The sequence below is a fragment of the Hypanus sabinus genome, chromosome 2 (assembly GCF_030144855.1).
Source record: "Hypanus sabinus isolate sHypSab1 chromosome 2, sHypSab1.hap1, whole genome shotgun sequence".
Taxonomy (NCBI): Eukaryota; Metazoa; Chordata; class Chondrichthyes; order Myliobatiformes; family Dasyatidae; genus Hypanus; species Hypanus sabinus.
Window position 1 is genome coordinate 192,244,412 of NC_082707.1, and position 17,309 is coordinate 192,261,720.

General features: G+C 44.5%; 1 protein-coding gene across 2 annotated transcripts in view; it reads left to right on the forward strand.

Annotated features, from left to right (window-relative positions):
- The first annotated feature begins 8,097 nt into the window (after window positions 1-8,097).
- Window positions 8,098-17,309, forward strand: part of LOC132389426 (acetyl-coenzyme A synthetase 2-like, mitochondrial) — an 81,564-nt gene continuing 72,352 nt past the window's right edge. Inside the window, exon 1 of one of the 2 annotated variants that reach the window (XM_059961960.1) lies at window positions 8,098-8,693. In XM_059961960.1, the coding sequence (XP_059817943.1) occupies window positions 8,390-8,693 (304 nt within the window). In that variant the 5' untranslated portion in view covers window positions 8,098-8,389. The remainder of the gene's footprint in view (window positions 8,694-17,309) is intronic. The other variant, XM_059961955.1, reaches the window with a different exon arrangement.

Here is a 17,309-nt window from a genome sequence, read left to right on the forward strand (position 1 = left end):
CCATCAGGAAGAAGGTACAGACAACCAATGTTCTTAATACTTATTGCTTATTTATTTGTTGTTATTGTTTCTTTCTTTTTGCATTTTCACAGTTTGCTGTCCTTTGCACTCTGATTGAATGCCCAGTTAGTGCGGCCTTTCGTTGATTCTATTATGGTTATTATTATATTGTGGATTTATTGAGTATGCCCACAAGGAAATGAATTTCGGGTTTGTGTATGGTGTTATATATGTACTTTGATAATAAACTTATTTAAACTTTGAACTTTGATAAGTAATATCTCTAGTATATGTCTAATATATACATAGAACATAGAACAATACAGCACAGTACAGGCCCTTCGGCCCACAATGTTGTGCTGACCCTTATACCCTGCCTCCCATATAACCCCCCCCACCTTAAATTCCTCCATATACTTGTCTCGTAGTCTATTAAATTTCACTAGTGTATCTGCCTCCACCATTGACTCAGACAGTGCATTCCATGCACCAACCACTCTCTGAGTGAAAAACCTTCCTCTAATATCCCCCTTAAACTTCCCTCCCCTTACCTTAAAACCATGTTCTCTTGTACTGAGCAGTGGTGCCCTAGGGAAGATGCGCTGGTTGTCCACTCTGTCTATTCCTCTTAATATCTTGTATACCTCTATCATGTCTCCTCTCATCCTTCTTCTCTCCAGAGAGTAAAGCCCTAGCTCCCTTAATCTCTGATCATAATCCATACTCTCTAAACCAGGCAGCATCCTGATAAATCTCCTCTGTACCCTTTCCAGTGCTTCCACATCCTTCCTATAGTGAGGTGACCAGAACTGGACACAGTACTCCAAGTGTGGCCTAACCAGAGTTTTATAGAGCTGCATCATTACCCCGTGACTCATAACTCTATCCCTTGACTTATGAAAGGTAACACCCCATAAGCTTTCTTAACTACCCTATCTACCTGTGAGGCAACTTTCAAGGATCTGTGGACATGTACCCCCAGATCCCTCTGCTCCTCCACACTCCCAAGTATCCTGCCATGAAAGGCAGGATGAGGCATTGATAGAGTGGACAGCCAGTGCCTTTTTCCCAAGCCGGAATCCTTCTGGAGGACATCATTTTAGTGCGCTTGGAGCAAAGTATAAAGGGGATATCAGGAAGGTTTTTACACAGAGGATGGAACACACTGCCAGGGCTGGTGGTGGAGGCAGATATATTAGGAGTGTTTAGAAGACTCTTAGGTAGGCGCATGGATGAAAGGAAATGGAGGGATGGAAGAGTTAGATTGACCTTGGAGTAGGTTGAATGGTCAGCACAACTTCGCCTGTACTATTCATACCCCAGATTCAGGATTTAAGACAGTTCATTTTCATTTGTATGTGTAAAGGAGGATGAAATGATTGTTGCTCTGAATATGAAGCTGTGTAAATAAAACACATTAAGCATATGGAACATAATAAATGTAAATATAAAAGCAACCCTATAAAACAGGATGTGCTGTACAAGTAACATTGATTTCACATGGTGCCAGGTGACGTGTATGTTGTGGTGGTGGGGGTTAAAAGGTGGAGATGTTGACAAGGCGAAAATAATAATGCTTCTTTATTATACACTCGGTGGCTGCTTTATTAGGTAAAACCCGTCCATCTTCTTACTATCAGCCAATCATTTGACAGCAACTCAATACATAAAAGCATGCAGACATGGCCAAGATGTTCAGTTGTTGTTCAGACCAAACATCAGAGTGGGGAAGCAATGTGATCTAAGTGACTTTGACTGTGCAATGATTGTTGGCGCCAGATGGGGTGGTTTGAGTATCTCAGAACCTGCCAGTCTCCTGGGATTTTCACAAGTAATATTTTCTAAAGTTTACAGAGGTTGGTGTGAAAAACAAAAGAAAGCATCCTGTGAGGAGCAGTACTGTGAGTGAAAATGCCTTGTTAATGAGAGAGGGCAGAAGAGAATGGTCAGATTGGTTCAAGCTGACAGGAAGGTGACAGTAACTCAAATAACCACGTGATATATCAGTATCAGAAGAGTATCTTTGAACACACAACACATCAAACCTTGAAGTGGATGGGTTACAACAGCATAAGACCATGAACATACACTCAGTGGCCACTCTATCAGGTACATGATGTACCCAATAACGAGGCCAGTGAGTGTACAGTCTTTATTATATATTATAATCTCTAACATACAGGTGTCCCCTGCTTTACAAATGTTCACTTTATGCTACTTCACTTTTGCAAAAGACCTACATTAGCAACCTGTTTTCACATTACAAAGTGGATTTTTGCTTTTATGAAAATTTTTCCTGTATAAATTAATGGTTCTTCTCTTTACGCTATTTCGGCTTAAGAAAGGTTTCATAGGAACGCTCTACCTTTGTAAAGGTGGGGGGTGGGGGAACACCTGTAACTCTATTGTGTAAAATAATACATTAATGCTTGCGGTACATTTATGTATCTCTTTTCTGTATCTCTGTAAAGTCATCCCTCAGTCCCCTTCGCTCCAGGGAATGCAAGCAGACTGGCTTTTCTGAAACAGTTTGTTGGAGGTGAGGGAGTTTTACGCAAACTCTGCACAGAAGCACAGCTCGGCCACCATCCTGCCAGGGAATTCTGGGAGTTGTGTATGTGTTATTGCAGCTGGATTAGTCTACCCAACGCACCCTTGGCAACATTCCCAACCATCTTGCACCGAGCCATTGTTGCCCATATTTCAGCTGTTCACACATTGCAGAATCACGGAATTTTACAGCACATAAATGAACCTTTTCAGCCTCCCTCATCCTTGCTGACTGTAATGGCCTGGCTATACTAGTCTCATTTGCCTGCTCTAAGACCATTTCCATGTGTTTCCTATCCAAGTACCCGTCTGAAATATATTTCAGTGTTTTAATTTTGTGTTCCTCGTTCCGGATAACTACCACCCTTTGTATGCAAATCATACCTCTCAGATCACCTTTACATTCCTTCCCTCCCAAGTAAAACCTGTACTAGAATGTAGAACAGTACAGCACACTACAGGCCCTTCGGCCCACAATTTTGTGCTGTTCTTTTAACCTGCAGTACTGAGCAAAAGTCTTAGACACATGTTAAAAAAAATCTGCAAAGCGAAGATGTTTTCAAAAATAATCAATTGAAAAGTTTCTTAAATATCAAAAAATTACTATAAAGAGCTGTAAGCTGTAAAAGTACCAAATCATATCAATATTTGGTGTGAGCGCCTTTTGCCTTTAAAACTGCATCAATTCTCTTAGAAGCAATGTCGTGCAGTTTTGTAAGGAAATCAGCTGGTAGATTGTTCAGAGCATCTTGGAGAACTTGTCACAGTTCTTCTGCAGACTTTGGCTATCTCGCTTATTTCTATTTCTCCAGGTAATCCCAACCAGTCTCAAAGATGTTGAGATCGGGGCTCTGTGGAGGCCATAGCATCTGAAACCATATTGAAAAATCTAGGGTGCCTAAGACCTTTGCATGATACAGAACACAAGGATCAATCTACCCCTTCGCAAGCATGAGAAAATCTACTGGAAATCCAAGACAACACACACAAAATGCTGGAGGAACTCAGCAGGCCAGGCAGCATCCATGGAAATGAATAAACAATAGACAATAGACAGTAGACAGTAGGTGCTGGAGTAGGCCATTCGGCCCTTCTAGCCAGCACCGCCATTCACTGTGATCATGGCTGAACATACACAATCAGTACCCCATTCCTGCCCTCTCCCCATATCCCTTGACCCCGCTATCTGTAAGAGCTCTATCTAACTCTCTCTTGAATGCATCTGGAGACTTGGCCTCCACTGCCTTCTGGGGCAGAGCATTCCACATATCCACCACTCTCTGGGTGAAAAAGTTTTTCTGCATCTCTGTTCTAAATGGCCTACCCCTTATTCTTAAGCTGTGGCCTCTAGTTCTGGACTCACCCATCAGTGGGAACATGCTTCGTGCCTCTAGCATGTCCAATCCCTTAATAATCTTATATGTTTCAATCAGATCCCCTCTCATCCTTCTAAATCCTTCTAAACAGTCAACATTTTGGGCCAAGACTCTTCATCAGGACTGTCTTTTAAGACCATAATACCATTTGGTCCATTGAGTCTGCTGTGACATTCTATCATGGCTGATTTATTATCCCTCTCAATCCCATTCTCCTGCCTCTTCCCCGTAGCCTTTGATGCCCTTACTAATCATCTTCCACTTTAAATATGCCTAGTAACTTGGCCTCCACAGCTGTCAGCAGCAATGAGTTCCTCAGATTCACTGCCCTCTGGCTAAAGAAATTCTTCCTCTTCTCAGTTCTAAATGAGCGTCCTTATGTTCTGAGGCAGTGCCCCCTGGTGCCGGACTCCCCAATTACAGGAAACATCCTCTCCAAATCCACTCTATTGGTCAGTTTGATCAGTTTTAATAAGATCCCCCTCAATCTTCTATTTGTCTAAAATTTCTTGATCTGTGTTCCTGTACATCTGTTCTTTAAATGTGAAAGTACTTCTTCCATTTTTCTACCCCTTGCTTAATCCTGAAGACCTCAAACACGTCAGCAGTTGCTGCTCTCTGCAAAAGGATATAGATTAATAGAATTTTATGGTCACCTTTCAGATAAACCCGCCGGATGATAATTAAGCACATTATATTTCCACATACACTCAGGCATGGGCGTATATTGTTGGGCAATTGATTATCTGGAAACTTTAATAGTTTGGCAATTGGCTTACTCATTGTTCCGGAGCAGCTTGGTGCTGAGGTCCAAACTGTGGACCACCAGTGCACTAGGAGCACAGATCAGAGTCCTTGTCTGTTTCTTACTCACTGGCTGAGCAGTACTTTTGAGCAGAGTTTGTGTAAAACCTCTCTCACCCCAATTTTCAAAAGGTGGCGACTCAAGAAAGTGGCATAAAATCGTTGAGGACCCTCACTGTCTGGGTCATCCCCTCTTCTCATCTCTGCCATGCTACAGGTGCGTTGTGTCTCAGAGTCGGGTGTGCCTACACTCACCCCACCCCTGAGCCGACACCTCTTTTCTGTCACCTGTCCCACATCCGTCACGCTGCGCTCCACCCTCGCTATCCCCAACGTCATTTGCTCCCACCAGGTTTACAAACTTGCTCTCGGCTCCACATTGACAAATATGGTACTGCGCAAGAATCTTAGGCACCCTAGCTATAGACTGTATATAGGTGCCTGATTAAGTCTTCTGAGTGGTACTGTACATAAAGTAGATGTTTTAAAATGTGAAGTAGAAATAAACATCTGACAGACTGGAAAATCAGATACACACAAAATGCTGGATAGACTTCTAAGGAGGAGAGTGGATGGTCATCTTTTCAGGTTGAGACTTTCATTTGGATGGTCAGTCAGTGCAGTATCATCGAAGTCTCAATCTGCCAGATTATTGGAGTTTTCCCGTATTTGTGGTCAACTCATTCTTCCAACAGTGGTTGGACATAAGTTCCAATGCATGTCCCTGATTAACTCCATGCTTTTTTATTCTCCCCTTCCCTCACACCTATAGAACTCTGAGATACTTGCTCTCCTCAAATCCAGGCTTCTTAGCCAAGCTGTCAGCTACACTCTGGAAGTTCCAGCTTCTGCAGTTTTATTTCGTTGTCCAGATGGTTCAGTGTGGACTAGATGGGCCGAAAGGCCTGTTTCTGTACTTTTCTATGATTTTATGACAGATCAGTGTCTTCTGGTTACGGAGTTTCCAAACATCATGAGGTTCCCTTGAATGTTCTGTTCTTGAACAACTGCTCTGAACTGAGATTGCGTTAATTCCAGCCTGCTGTGAAGTGACCCTGAGTGGTCTGTACATTGACAGAGATTCTGGGTTTTCTGGTTGTGGTGTTTTAATTATGGGAAAATTAGTTTAGTGAAATTCCATTGGTCTGCCACTCTTGAATCTCCGGGCAGATTTTCTGGACTTTGGCATATTATTCTATTAATATTCCAATAATATAATATTTAATGCCCCTTTTCTTTAGATTTTGTTGATTGAAAAGAGCAAGTTCTTAGCATGGTAAAGAAAGCAAATGACGCACTCGTTAATCAGTGTTTGTGTAAATGTCGAGGTCATGTGACAGACTTCTGTTCGACCGACATCTTGAGTACTGTACAAAACTGATTGCCTGATTAGATCAGAGTTCAAAGTAATTTTATTATCAAAGTACATATACTGTAGATCAGCATATAAAACCCTGAGGTTCATTATCTTGCAGGCATTCTCGATGAATACAATAACTATAATAGAATCAATTAAAGACCACACTAACAGGGCAGACAACCAGTGTGCAAAAGACAACAGACTGTGCAAATACAAAAAGAAAGGGGAAAAATAATAATTATTATAAACAAGTAAACAACAAATATTGAGAACATGAAATGAAGGTGAAAATGATTCCATAGGTTGTGGAAACATTTCAATGATGGGACAAGTGAAAATGAGTGAAGTTATCTCCTTTGGTTCAAGGACCTGATGGTTGAGAAGTAAGAGCTATTTCTGAACGAGGTGGTGTGAGTCCTGAAGCTCCCGTGCCTTCTTCCTGATGGTAGCAGCGAGAAGCGAGTGGTAGGGATTCCTTATGATAGATGCTGCTTTCCGCGACAAAGTTCTGTGTAGATGTGTTCAACGGTGGGGAGGGCTTTCCTTGTGATGGACTGAGCCATAGTCAATACCGTTTGTAGGATTTTCTGTTCAAGGGCATCGGTGTTTCCATACCAGGCTGTGATGTAATCAGTCAATATACTCTCCACCTCACATCTATAGGAGTTTGTCAATGTTTTGGATGTCACGACAAATCTTTGCAAACTTATAAGGAAGTAGAGGCGCTATCGTACTTTCTTCTTAATTGCACTTCTGTGCTGGGCCCAGAACAGGTCCTCTGAAATTATAACACTGAGGAATTTGATATTGCTGACTCCCTCCACCTCTGATCCTCCAATGAGGACTGGCTCATGGACCTCCAGTCTCTCCTCCTGAGGTTGATAATTTTGCTCCTTGGTGTTACCGACATTGAGTGAGAGGTTGTCACACCACTCAGCCAGATTTTCAGTCTCCCTCCTGTATCCTGATTCATCACCACCTTTGATTCGGCCAAGACAGTGACGTTGTCGGCAAACTTGAATATGGCATCGGAGCTGCGCTTAGCCTCACAGTCATAAATATAAAGTGAGTAGAGCAGGGGGCTAAGCACACCGTCTTGTGGTGTACCCGTACTGATGGAGATTGTAGAGGAGATGTCATTGCCGATCCAAACTGGGGTCTGCAAGTGAGGAAATCGAAGATCCAATTGTACAAGGAGATATTGAGGCCAATGTCTTGAAGCTTATTGATTAGTTTTGAGGGGACGAAGGCATTGAATGCTGGGCTGTACTTAACAAAGAGCATCCTGATGTATGCATCTTTGCTGTCCAGATGTTCCAGGGTTGAGCGAAGAGCCAATGAGAAGGCATCTGCTGTGGACATCACAGGAAGGATGAAAAAAAAGTTCTCAGCAAATCTCACCTCTATGATGCTCAGAAACAGAAGAGAAAAAGAATCTGAAGAGAAAACAGACAATTCTGGACATGTTGTCCTTCATGGCTAGCATAGACATTGTGGGCTGAAGAGCTTCTGTGTTGTTCTACATCCCAGTAACAAAATTGTCACAAAGTGTTATTTACTAATTGACACGGGCAAATGGGACCAGCTTAGGTGGGCATAACTGCACCGTGGATGGTGCCAAGCCTGGCTTTGAAAGGAGAAGGACATGGGGCTAACAACCCCATCACCTTAAAACCCACTGCTACTGAAATACCAACAGAAGCTCTAACGACCTCATCCCTGGGAGAGGCAGGAGAAGATGGACTGCATCTGAGGAAACTTGAAGGACTGGTCCAGGACAGAGGGTCCTGGCCAGCTGCTGTCGATTGCCTATGACCCAGTAGGGGTGATGGGCTTAGATAAGTAATTAAGTTAGATAGGCACCTTGGCTTCGATGGCATGGACCAGATAGACGGTTGAGTTTGCTTCTGTTGCGTAATTAGTCTATAATTCTAACTGAAACGTGGAGAGAGTAAACAGAGTCACAGAGCCCTGCACCATAGAAACACGCCTGTCATTAAAATCTATTATTCTGCCTGGTCCCCATTGACTTGCATCTGGACCATCGCCGTGGCATCCAGTACTTATACCAACTTCTTGAATGTTGGGAAGTTTAGATGTTAATCGGAGGGAATTGCTGAAAGGTCGGACGACGGGATAGCAGGAGGAGCTGGAAAGCGACGCGATCACATTTCAAACGCGAAACCCAAAGCAGATGTGGACTTCGTCACCCGCCCCGGGGCAGGTTCCCAGCTCGGCGTCCGCTCGCTGCCTTGAGCTCCGCTGAACCGGTTGCGGTTCCTGGGACCGCGGCTGAACCATGTGGCTGGTGAAGAGACCCCTCGCCTCGCTCCGGGTCCTCCTGCCGGGACGTCTCGGTTCGCTGCTCGCCCGGTGCTGCTCCAGCGACAACATCTCGGCGTTTATGCCCGAGGCGGCGGCTTTCGCCGGGGTCCGGGACTACCCGGCTCTGCGGGAATTCTCCTTGCAGCAGACCGAGCGGTTCTGGGGGGCGCTGGCCAGGGACCGACTGTCCTGGATCAGCCCCTTCCACACGGTGAGCGACTGTGACCTGTCCCGGGGCAAGATCCGATGGTTCGAGGGTGGGCGGCTCAATGTCTCGGGTGAGTGTTTCTGAACGCGGCGGATCACGTCTCGCATCGTCTCCTTTGCTCGCTCTCTTTCCACCTTGCTCCCCCCTCCAATTTGCCCCCCTCCCCACCCACTTTGCCCCTCCTACATCCACTTGGGCTCCCACCACAATGTCCACTTTGCACCCCATCTCCATCGCCCTTCCACTCCGTCCCCTTTGCCAATGTCCCCCCTCCCCTTTGTCCCTGCACCCATTCCCCTCCTCCTCTTCTTTCCTTCCCACTGTTATACCCTACTTTCTCATCTTTCTTACCCCTGTTGTGACCTCCCTTATCCCTTGCTCTTGCCCATCTTCCCCCTCCCTCTCCTCCCCACGCCTACCGCCATCTCTGTTACTCCTCTCTCCCACCTCCTGATGTAACCCCTCTGCTCCACTCGTCCCCTTGATGTTTTGGTGGGGTCAGTTAAGCTGTGGAAATATCTGAGGTCGCTGGCCTCTTGTCAGAACTGGGAAAGGTTAGAAAACAGGCAGGTTTTGAGTTGCAGGACAAGGTGAAGGGTAGGAATGAATATGAACCTTGGACCCTATGAATTAGGAGCAAGAAGAGGCCTCATCCCTTTAGTACAGAGATGAGGAAGCATTCCTTTCGCCAGCAGGTGGTGAATCTGTGGAATTCATTGCCTCAGACAGCTGTGGTGGCCAAGTCATTGGGTACTTTTAAAGTGGAGGTCGGTATGTTCTTGGTTGGTCAGGGCATCAGAGGTTATGGGGAAAAAGCAGGAGATTGGGATTGAGACGGAAAATAAACTAACCATGATGGAATGGCAGAGCAGACTCCATGGGCCGAATGGCCTAATTCTGCTCCAATGTCTTATGGTCATTATTGCAAAGCAGAAAAGGGGAGTTAGTGTTGTTGGCCGATAGACAGACCCATAGAAAAATATGCTACAGAAACAGGCCTTTCGTCTCATCTAGTCCGTGCTGAACTATTTAAACTGGCTGCTCCCATCAAACTGCACCCAGACCATAACCCTCCCTCATTAGATAATGAAGACTAAATCACTACCTCTAATCTGGTTGCACTGGACTGATGCTGTGGGAGCTGCAAGTCTGCCATTTGACCACTGCATTTCCTGCAGGGCAATAATGGTCACGTGTATTGGTGTAAGACTCCTTGCAGTATTCTCAGATTGTGAAAATCAGCCGTCTATTTTCCTTCATAAATCAAAGAATTGAGTACAGGAGATGGGAAGTTATGTTGACATTATATAAGACATTGGTGAGGCCTAATTTGGAGTATTGTGTGCAGTTTTGGTCACCTACCTACAGGAAGGATGTAAGTAAGGTTGAAAGAGTACAGAGAAAACTTACAAGGATGTTGCCGGGACTGGAGGATCTGAATTATAAGGAAACATTGAATAGGCTAGGACTTTATTCCTTGGCACATAGAAGATTGAGAGGAGATTTGATTGAGGCATACAAGATTATGAGGGGTGTAGATAGGGAAATGCAACCAGGCTTTTTCCACTGAGGTTGGGTGGGACTACAACTAGAGGTCATGGGTTAAAGGTGAAAGGTGTAAGTTTAAGGGGAACACGAGGGGAACCTTCTTCATTCAGCGGGTCATGAAAGTGTGGAACAAGCTGCTAGTGCAAGTGGTGCATGTGAGCTTGATTTCAACATTTATGAGAAGTTTACATGGAAGTTAGGGGTATGGAGGGTTATGGACCCAGTGCGGGTTGATGGGAGTAGGCAGTTTAAAAGGTTCAACATGGACTAGATGGGCCAAAGGGTCTGCTTTTGTGCTGTACTTTTCTATGACTATGATGGAATGGTGGAGAAGACTCAATGGGTCAAATGGCCTGATTCTGCTCCTGTGCCTTATGGACTGAGAATTCCAATGACCCCTGACCCTCTGAGAAGGGAGAAAGATGGACCTACTCTATTTGTCTTTAAACTGTTCTCTAGATTCTCCCTACAGCAGGGCTTTTCAACCTGGGGCCCAAGGAGTCCTTGCTTAATGGTATTGGTCTCTGGCATAAAAAAGATTGGGATCACCTGCCCTAGAGGAAACATTGTCCCCATATCCACTCAGTCAAGTCAAGCCGTTTTTATTCTCACGCTGACGTACAGGTACAACAAACAAACTTGCTTGCAGTATCATCACCAGCACATAGTCACAGAGAACCCACAGAATATAAATTATGTAAGACAGTGTAGGGATAAAAAAATATTGGGGCAAATTCACTGTAGTGCCACAGGTGATCTGTCGCATTCTGCAGCTGAGGTGAGATTAGAATTGTGCTGGTTGTGGGAGAGTAACCATTCCTGAACCGGGTGATGTGTGGGAATTCAGGCTTCTGTACCTCCTGCCTGACCGTAAACAGGAGGTCACTCAGGATCTCATATTTCTGTCCTTCGTTCACACTCATCTGAAATCGTGCAGTTGTATATGGCTTGCACGCCCAACCTTCCCTCATAAAATAACCTACCCTTTCAGAATCAGAATCAGAATCAGGTTTACTATTGTGTCGTGACATTGTGCCAGCAGGATATAAATTACTACTAAGTTCCAATAAGCAATATACATATAAAATAAGTAAGCTGTGAGGTAGCGTTGATGATCCTTTCAGAAATCTGGTGATGGTGGGGAAGAAACTAAATTGTTGAGAGTGCTTCAGGCCCCTGTGCCTCCTCCCTGATGGTAGTAATGTGAAGAGGGCCTGTCCTGGGTGTTAAAGATCCTTAATGATGGATGCCACTTTCTTGAGGCATCCCAACAATTGTTGAGGTTCAGAGGATGTGCTAGAACCCAGGAAGTCCAGTGTGCAAATGCAGCAGGCAGTTCGGGACTTTCTAACGAGTGGATTTGATTATAGAAATAAGGAAGTCTAAATGAAACCTAAATAAAACCAGACAGAGTGTTGATGAGATCGCACCAGGAGTATGGACTGAAGTTTTAGTCTCCTTCTCCATGGAAGGACGTACTTGAGAGTTCACTGGATTGGTTGCAGGGAAGGTAGAATTTACCATATGAGGAGAGATCGAGTAGAATGGGACTGTATCCTTCACCCTCTCCTTCTTGGGCCCTTACATCCTAGTGTAGCTTAGGCTATCATTGACTTCGGGTCTCCATCATCTTAGAGTGGGACTGTGTTCCCTGGAGTTTAGAAAAATGAGAAGAGGTCTCATTTCGCCCTTTCTAAAAGGGCTTGACAGGCCAGATGTAAGGAGGACTTTTCTCCTTATTGAGGATCTAGGACCTGGTCCCACTGTTTGGGAACAAAGAGTAGTGTTTAGAACTGAGATCTGGTGAACTGGATCAGCAACTTTGTCGATGACACCAAGACTGGGGGCGTAGTGGACAGTGAGGAAGGCTATCAAAACTTGTGAATCAGCTGGAAAAATTGGCTGAAAAATGACAGATGGAATTTAACACAGACATGTGAAGTGTTGCAATTTGGTATGACAAACCAGGGTAAGGCTCTGAGGTGTGTGGTAGATCTGAGAATGCAGTTCCATAATTCCTTGAAAGAGACTTTACAGGTAGATAGGATCATAAAGGGACCTTTCAGCACATATGGCTTCATAAATCAGGGCATTGAATACAAACTTTTGGGATGTTATGTTGAAGTTGTGCAAGATGTTGTTGAGGCTGAATTTGGAGTACTGTGTGCAGGTTTGGTTACCTACCTCCAAGAAAGATGTCAATAAGCTTGAAAGAGTGCGGAGAATATTTATAAGGATGTTGTCAGGACTTGAGAACCTGAGTTAAAGGTTGAAAAGGTTAAGACTTCATTCCCTGGAGTGCAGGAGAATGAGAGGAGATCTTATAGAGGTAAACAATATAATGATGGATATAAATAGGATGAACATATGCAGGTTATAAAGTTATTATTAGTTTGCTCAGTTTCTGGACCGCATCCAATACTTTCCTAAGAGACCAGCACTATACACAGAACTTGCAGGTGTCTCATGACCTGAAGTGTAATCTCTCAGTAAACCATAACATTTTCTTTCTCATTTCTTGTTGTAACCTGCATGCCAGCCTTTTTCTGGTCACTGAATTAGGCTACCAGATCCTTCTGCATCTCTGAGCTTGACAATCTCATGCTATTTAGTTAATATGCTTTCTTTTCTCCCATGTAGTTTCTTGTTTCCCCACATTGTACTCTATTTGCCAGGCTGTTGCCCCTGTATTTACCTATCAAATTCAAGTTTAATAATCATTCAACCATACATGAATGCCCATGAATACAAACAGCACTGCTCCTGGGCCAAAGTGCAAAACACAGTACCAACAGTCATACGTAACACTAGGCACATATAGCGCATATAAGATAGTGGTAATCTACAGTCACACAAAAAAAATATAGTCCAAGTCCATGAGTCCCTAACTGCAGTCGAACACAACACATCTTGTCTTCTGCTGAGCAGACACTGGAGTGCGACACCAACTCCAGCTTGGACACTGCGACGCACTGCCTCCAGTACTCCGGTGGAGTGTCCGACTCCGACGCTTCCCCCGGGTGGCTGCAACAGGCATCACCTTGACTTGGGGTCTAGTACTCGCCCCAGTCGAGGTCATGCTCTCCCCCGCCATTTGCCAATAAACCAACGAATTGGAGTGGTGACATTCCACACCATCAATGTCCAACAGGGTCTTGTGGTCACAAGAAAATTTTCTAGGACGATGACTCGCTGTTAGAGTACACTCCACACCTCATTACAAATTGTATGAGGAAATAGAGAGGCTTCTACATAGTACTGAGTATCAATATCTAGTTGTAGACTATTTCCCCATGACAGTTTCCTTCCCCATCTTTGCATTGTCAGTTAGTTAGGCAACCATATTTTGGTGTCTTCATCTAAGCTATTGATCCTTGTAGCACTCCTCTCATTAACGTAAAAAAAATCCATTTATGTCTCATCTCTGTTTACTTTTAGCCAGTCAAGGAGGCCAAAAAATGTTGGGATACTCCGCAGGTCAGGCAGCATCTGTGGAGAGAGGAAAAAGGGTTAATATTTTACGTTGATCATCCATCTTCAGGGCAGAGGTTTAGATTTCCAGCATCTGCATAATGTTTTCAGAGTAAAGGGAATGTTTGTGACAGGCTGGAGACGCAAGAAAAACTGAATGGCAGAAGTGTTAGACCTACAGGCCCTTCGGCCCGTGCTGTTGTGCCGACCTTTTGACTTAATCCAAGATCAATCTAAACCTTCCCTCCCCCATATCCTTCCATTTTCCTTTCATCCACATGCCCATCTAAGAGTCTCTTAAATGTCTCTAATGTATCTGCCTCTCCCATTACCCCAATAGCATGTTCCACACACCCATCACTCTGTGAGTGCCTTTACACTCTGGGGGGAAAAGGCTCCCTGTTGCCCTTTGTCGCTCTCACTCGATCTACGCCTCTTATCATCTTACACGCCTCTATCAAGTCACCTCTCATCCTCCTTTGCCCGGGCTCGTCCATAAGACATGCTTTCTAACCCAGGTGAATTTATTGAATTCTATAATATTATGGGAGATCGTTCATATGTCGGGGTGTCCAAAAGTCAGATCTTCATAATTTGCGGACAGACTGTCAATAGAAAATCGGATGGTCTTCAGTTGAATTTCAATATGCTCTGCTAAGGAGTTGGTTTTTGTCTTAGAGACACAGCATGGTAACAGGCCCGAGGAGCCTGTGCCGTCCAATTACACCCATGTGACTAATAAACCTACTAACCGGTGTGTCTTTGGAATGTGGGAGGAAACTGGAGCACCTGGAGGTCATGGGGAGCACATGCAAACGTCTTACAGACAGCTGCGGCGCTGTTAGCTACTAATGCCGGCTATGGGGTGGTTTGTTTTGGGGGTGGTGTGGTTGTGCTGTCAGTGGTGAGTAACCACGTTCTTGTTTTACACACCGCCTGCCTGCATTTCTGTTGAAGCTGACAAGAGCCGTGTGAGCAGGGTGTAAAGTGAACGCTCAGTGCGATCCCTGCATTCTGGGCTGGGTGATTCGCTCTCTGTGACACAGAAGGAAGCCATTTAGCCGATTGAGAATGCCAGCTCCCCACTAGACCTTACCAATCAGCTGCAGCTTCCCTCTCAAGTTCAAGTTTAAGATTATTGTCGTCTGACTGTACATATATATGACCAAACAAAATAACATACGTCTGGACCACAGCGCACCAATAAAATAAATCTCACACACAGTACATAAAAGAAAAAATTACTCCAAGTAAGTTAACAAAAATAATTTAATGTGCATGTAGTGTGTAGCACAGATAAACAGTAAACTGTACAGTAAAAAGCTCGCTGTCCTGGTGATGAGGGCTCCATTAGACCATAAGACCAAAAGACATAGGAGCAGAACGAGGCCATTCAGCCCATCCAGTCTGCTCTGCCATTCCATCAGGGCTGATCCCGGACCCCACTCAATCCCATACACCTCGCCACATCCTTTGATGCCCTGACCGATCAGGAAACAATCATCTTCCACCTTAAATATACCCACAGACTGGGCCACCGCAGTCTGTGACAGAGCATTCCACAGATTTACTACTCTCTGGCTAAAAAAAATTCCTCCTTACCTCTGTTGTAAATGGACACCCCTCAATTCTGAGGCTGTGCCCTCTAGTTCTGGACATCCCCACCATAGGAAACATCCTCTACGCGTCCACCCTATTTAGTCCTTTCAACGTTCAGTAGATTTCAATGAGATCCCCCCGCATTCTAAATTCCAGTGAGTACAGGCCCAAAGCTGCCAAATGCTCCTCACATGTTAACCCTTTCATTCCTGGAATTATCCTTGTGAACCTTCTATGGACTCTCTCCAATGGCAACACATCCTTTCTGAGATATGGGCCCAAAACCGTTGACAATCCTCTAAGTGCGGCCTGACTTCTGTGGTGGCAGGGTATTCATTGGTCTCACAGCCTGAGGGAGGAAGCTGTTACCCAGTCTGGCTGTTCTGGTCCTGAAACTCCTGGACCTCCTTCCTAGTGGTAGTGGGTCAAAGAGATTGTGGGATGGGTGTGAGAGATCCTCAACAATGCCTCAGGTCCTTCAGATAGAACAGTCCCTGTAAAAGTCACAAACCGGGGGAGGGAGACCTTGGTGATCCTCTTGGTGGTCTTCTCTATCGTCTGTAGTGTCTTGCAGTCCGATGCCTTGCAGCTTCCGTACCACACAATGACGCAACCAGACAGGACACTCGGGAGCAGAGCCCTGTGTACCCGCCATTTCATTCTCTCTCATACATGCCCTTCCACTTGCCTTTCGCTCTTGCTGGATTATCATTTTTCTGATTCAAAGTTCTTTCAAACGTCAGGAAGGAGGCCCAAAGCCTCTTCCTGATCATTTTATTAAGTGTTGATAGAACAAAGGAAGTCAGAAGCTGTAGGCTTAGAGACAAAAACTAACATGCCAGCATGGTGCCCAGCTATATTTATATCAGAGATGAGGAAAATTCCATTCAGATTTGTAGATATGAGAGTCAACCAATGAGAAAGCACTTACTGAAATAGTGCAGATCGAGGAAGCTTCCAGAGTTTTACAGAATTATACTTCATATTACCACTAGAACCATATTAAACTGTTTTATATATATACAACTTAAAATACAACTAGATAACTAATTGTTAAACTGCAAAGAAAATAATAATTAAACAACTATGTAACTAACTAATTAAACAGTTGGATCCAACACTCTTTTGCCGCTATCCTCCGTGCAGGTGTAATTTACTAAGGCCAGTTAGGCTGCCAGCATGTCTTGGGGATGAGGGAGGAAACCAAGGAACCCACAGGGTGACTGACTGTGTGGAGTCTGCATGTCCTGTCTGAGGCCTCCTCCGTTTCCCCCTTGAGATCCTCCATTTTCCTTCCAGCTTTCTCCAGTGGGCGGCTCGATAGCCTAGCGGTTAGTGTAAAGCTATTACAACTCCAATGACCCGGGTTCAAATCCCACTGCTGCCTTTAAGGAGTTTGTTCGTTCTCCCTGTGACCGTGTGGGCTTCCTCTGGGTGCTCCAGTTTCCTCCCACAGTCCAAAGATGAATGGGTTAGTGGGTTAACTTATGTCCACAACCCATGGCCTCACTTTCAACGACTCTACAACTTATGCTCTCAATATTATTTGTTTGTTTATCAATCTAATTTATTTAAAAAAATAAATCTTGTGTTTTTATTTCTTGTGTTTTTTTAAAATACTTGCACAGTTTGCCTTCTTGCGCGTTGGTTGTCAGTCTTTGTGTGCAGTTTTTCACTGATTCTATTGTAATTCTTTGTTCTACTGTAAATGCCCACACGAAAACGGAACTCAGGGTAGTATCAGAGACTCAGGGCAGCACGGTAGTGTAATGGTTAGCACAATGGTCTACAGTACTGGCATCCCGCGTTCGATTCCCACCGCTATTTTTAAGGAGTTTGTATGATTTCCCCGTGACCGCATAGATTTCCTCTAGGTGTTCCAGGTACCCCCACAGTCCAAACACGTACGGGTTAGTAGGTTAATTGTTCATTGTAAATTCTCCCACTACTAGGTTCAAAGGTTGAAAGGGCTGGAAGGGCCTATTTTTGATTTATTCATTTACGCTAAGCCAGCATTTATTGCCCATCCCTAGCTGCCCTTGAGAAGGTGGTGATGAGCTGCCTTCTT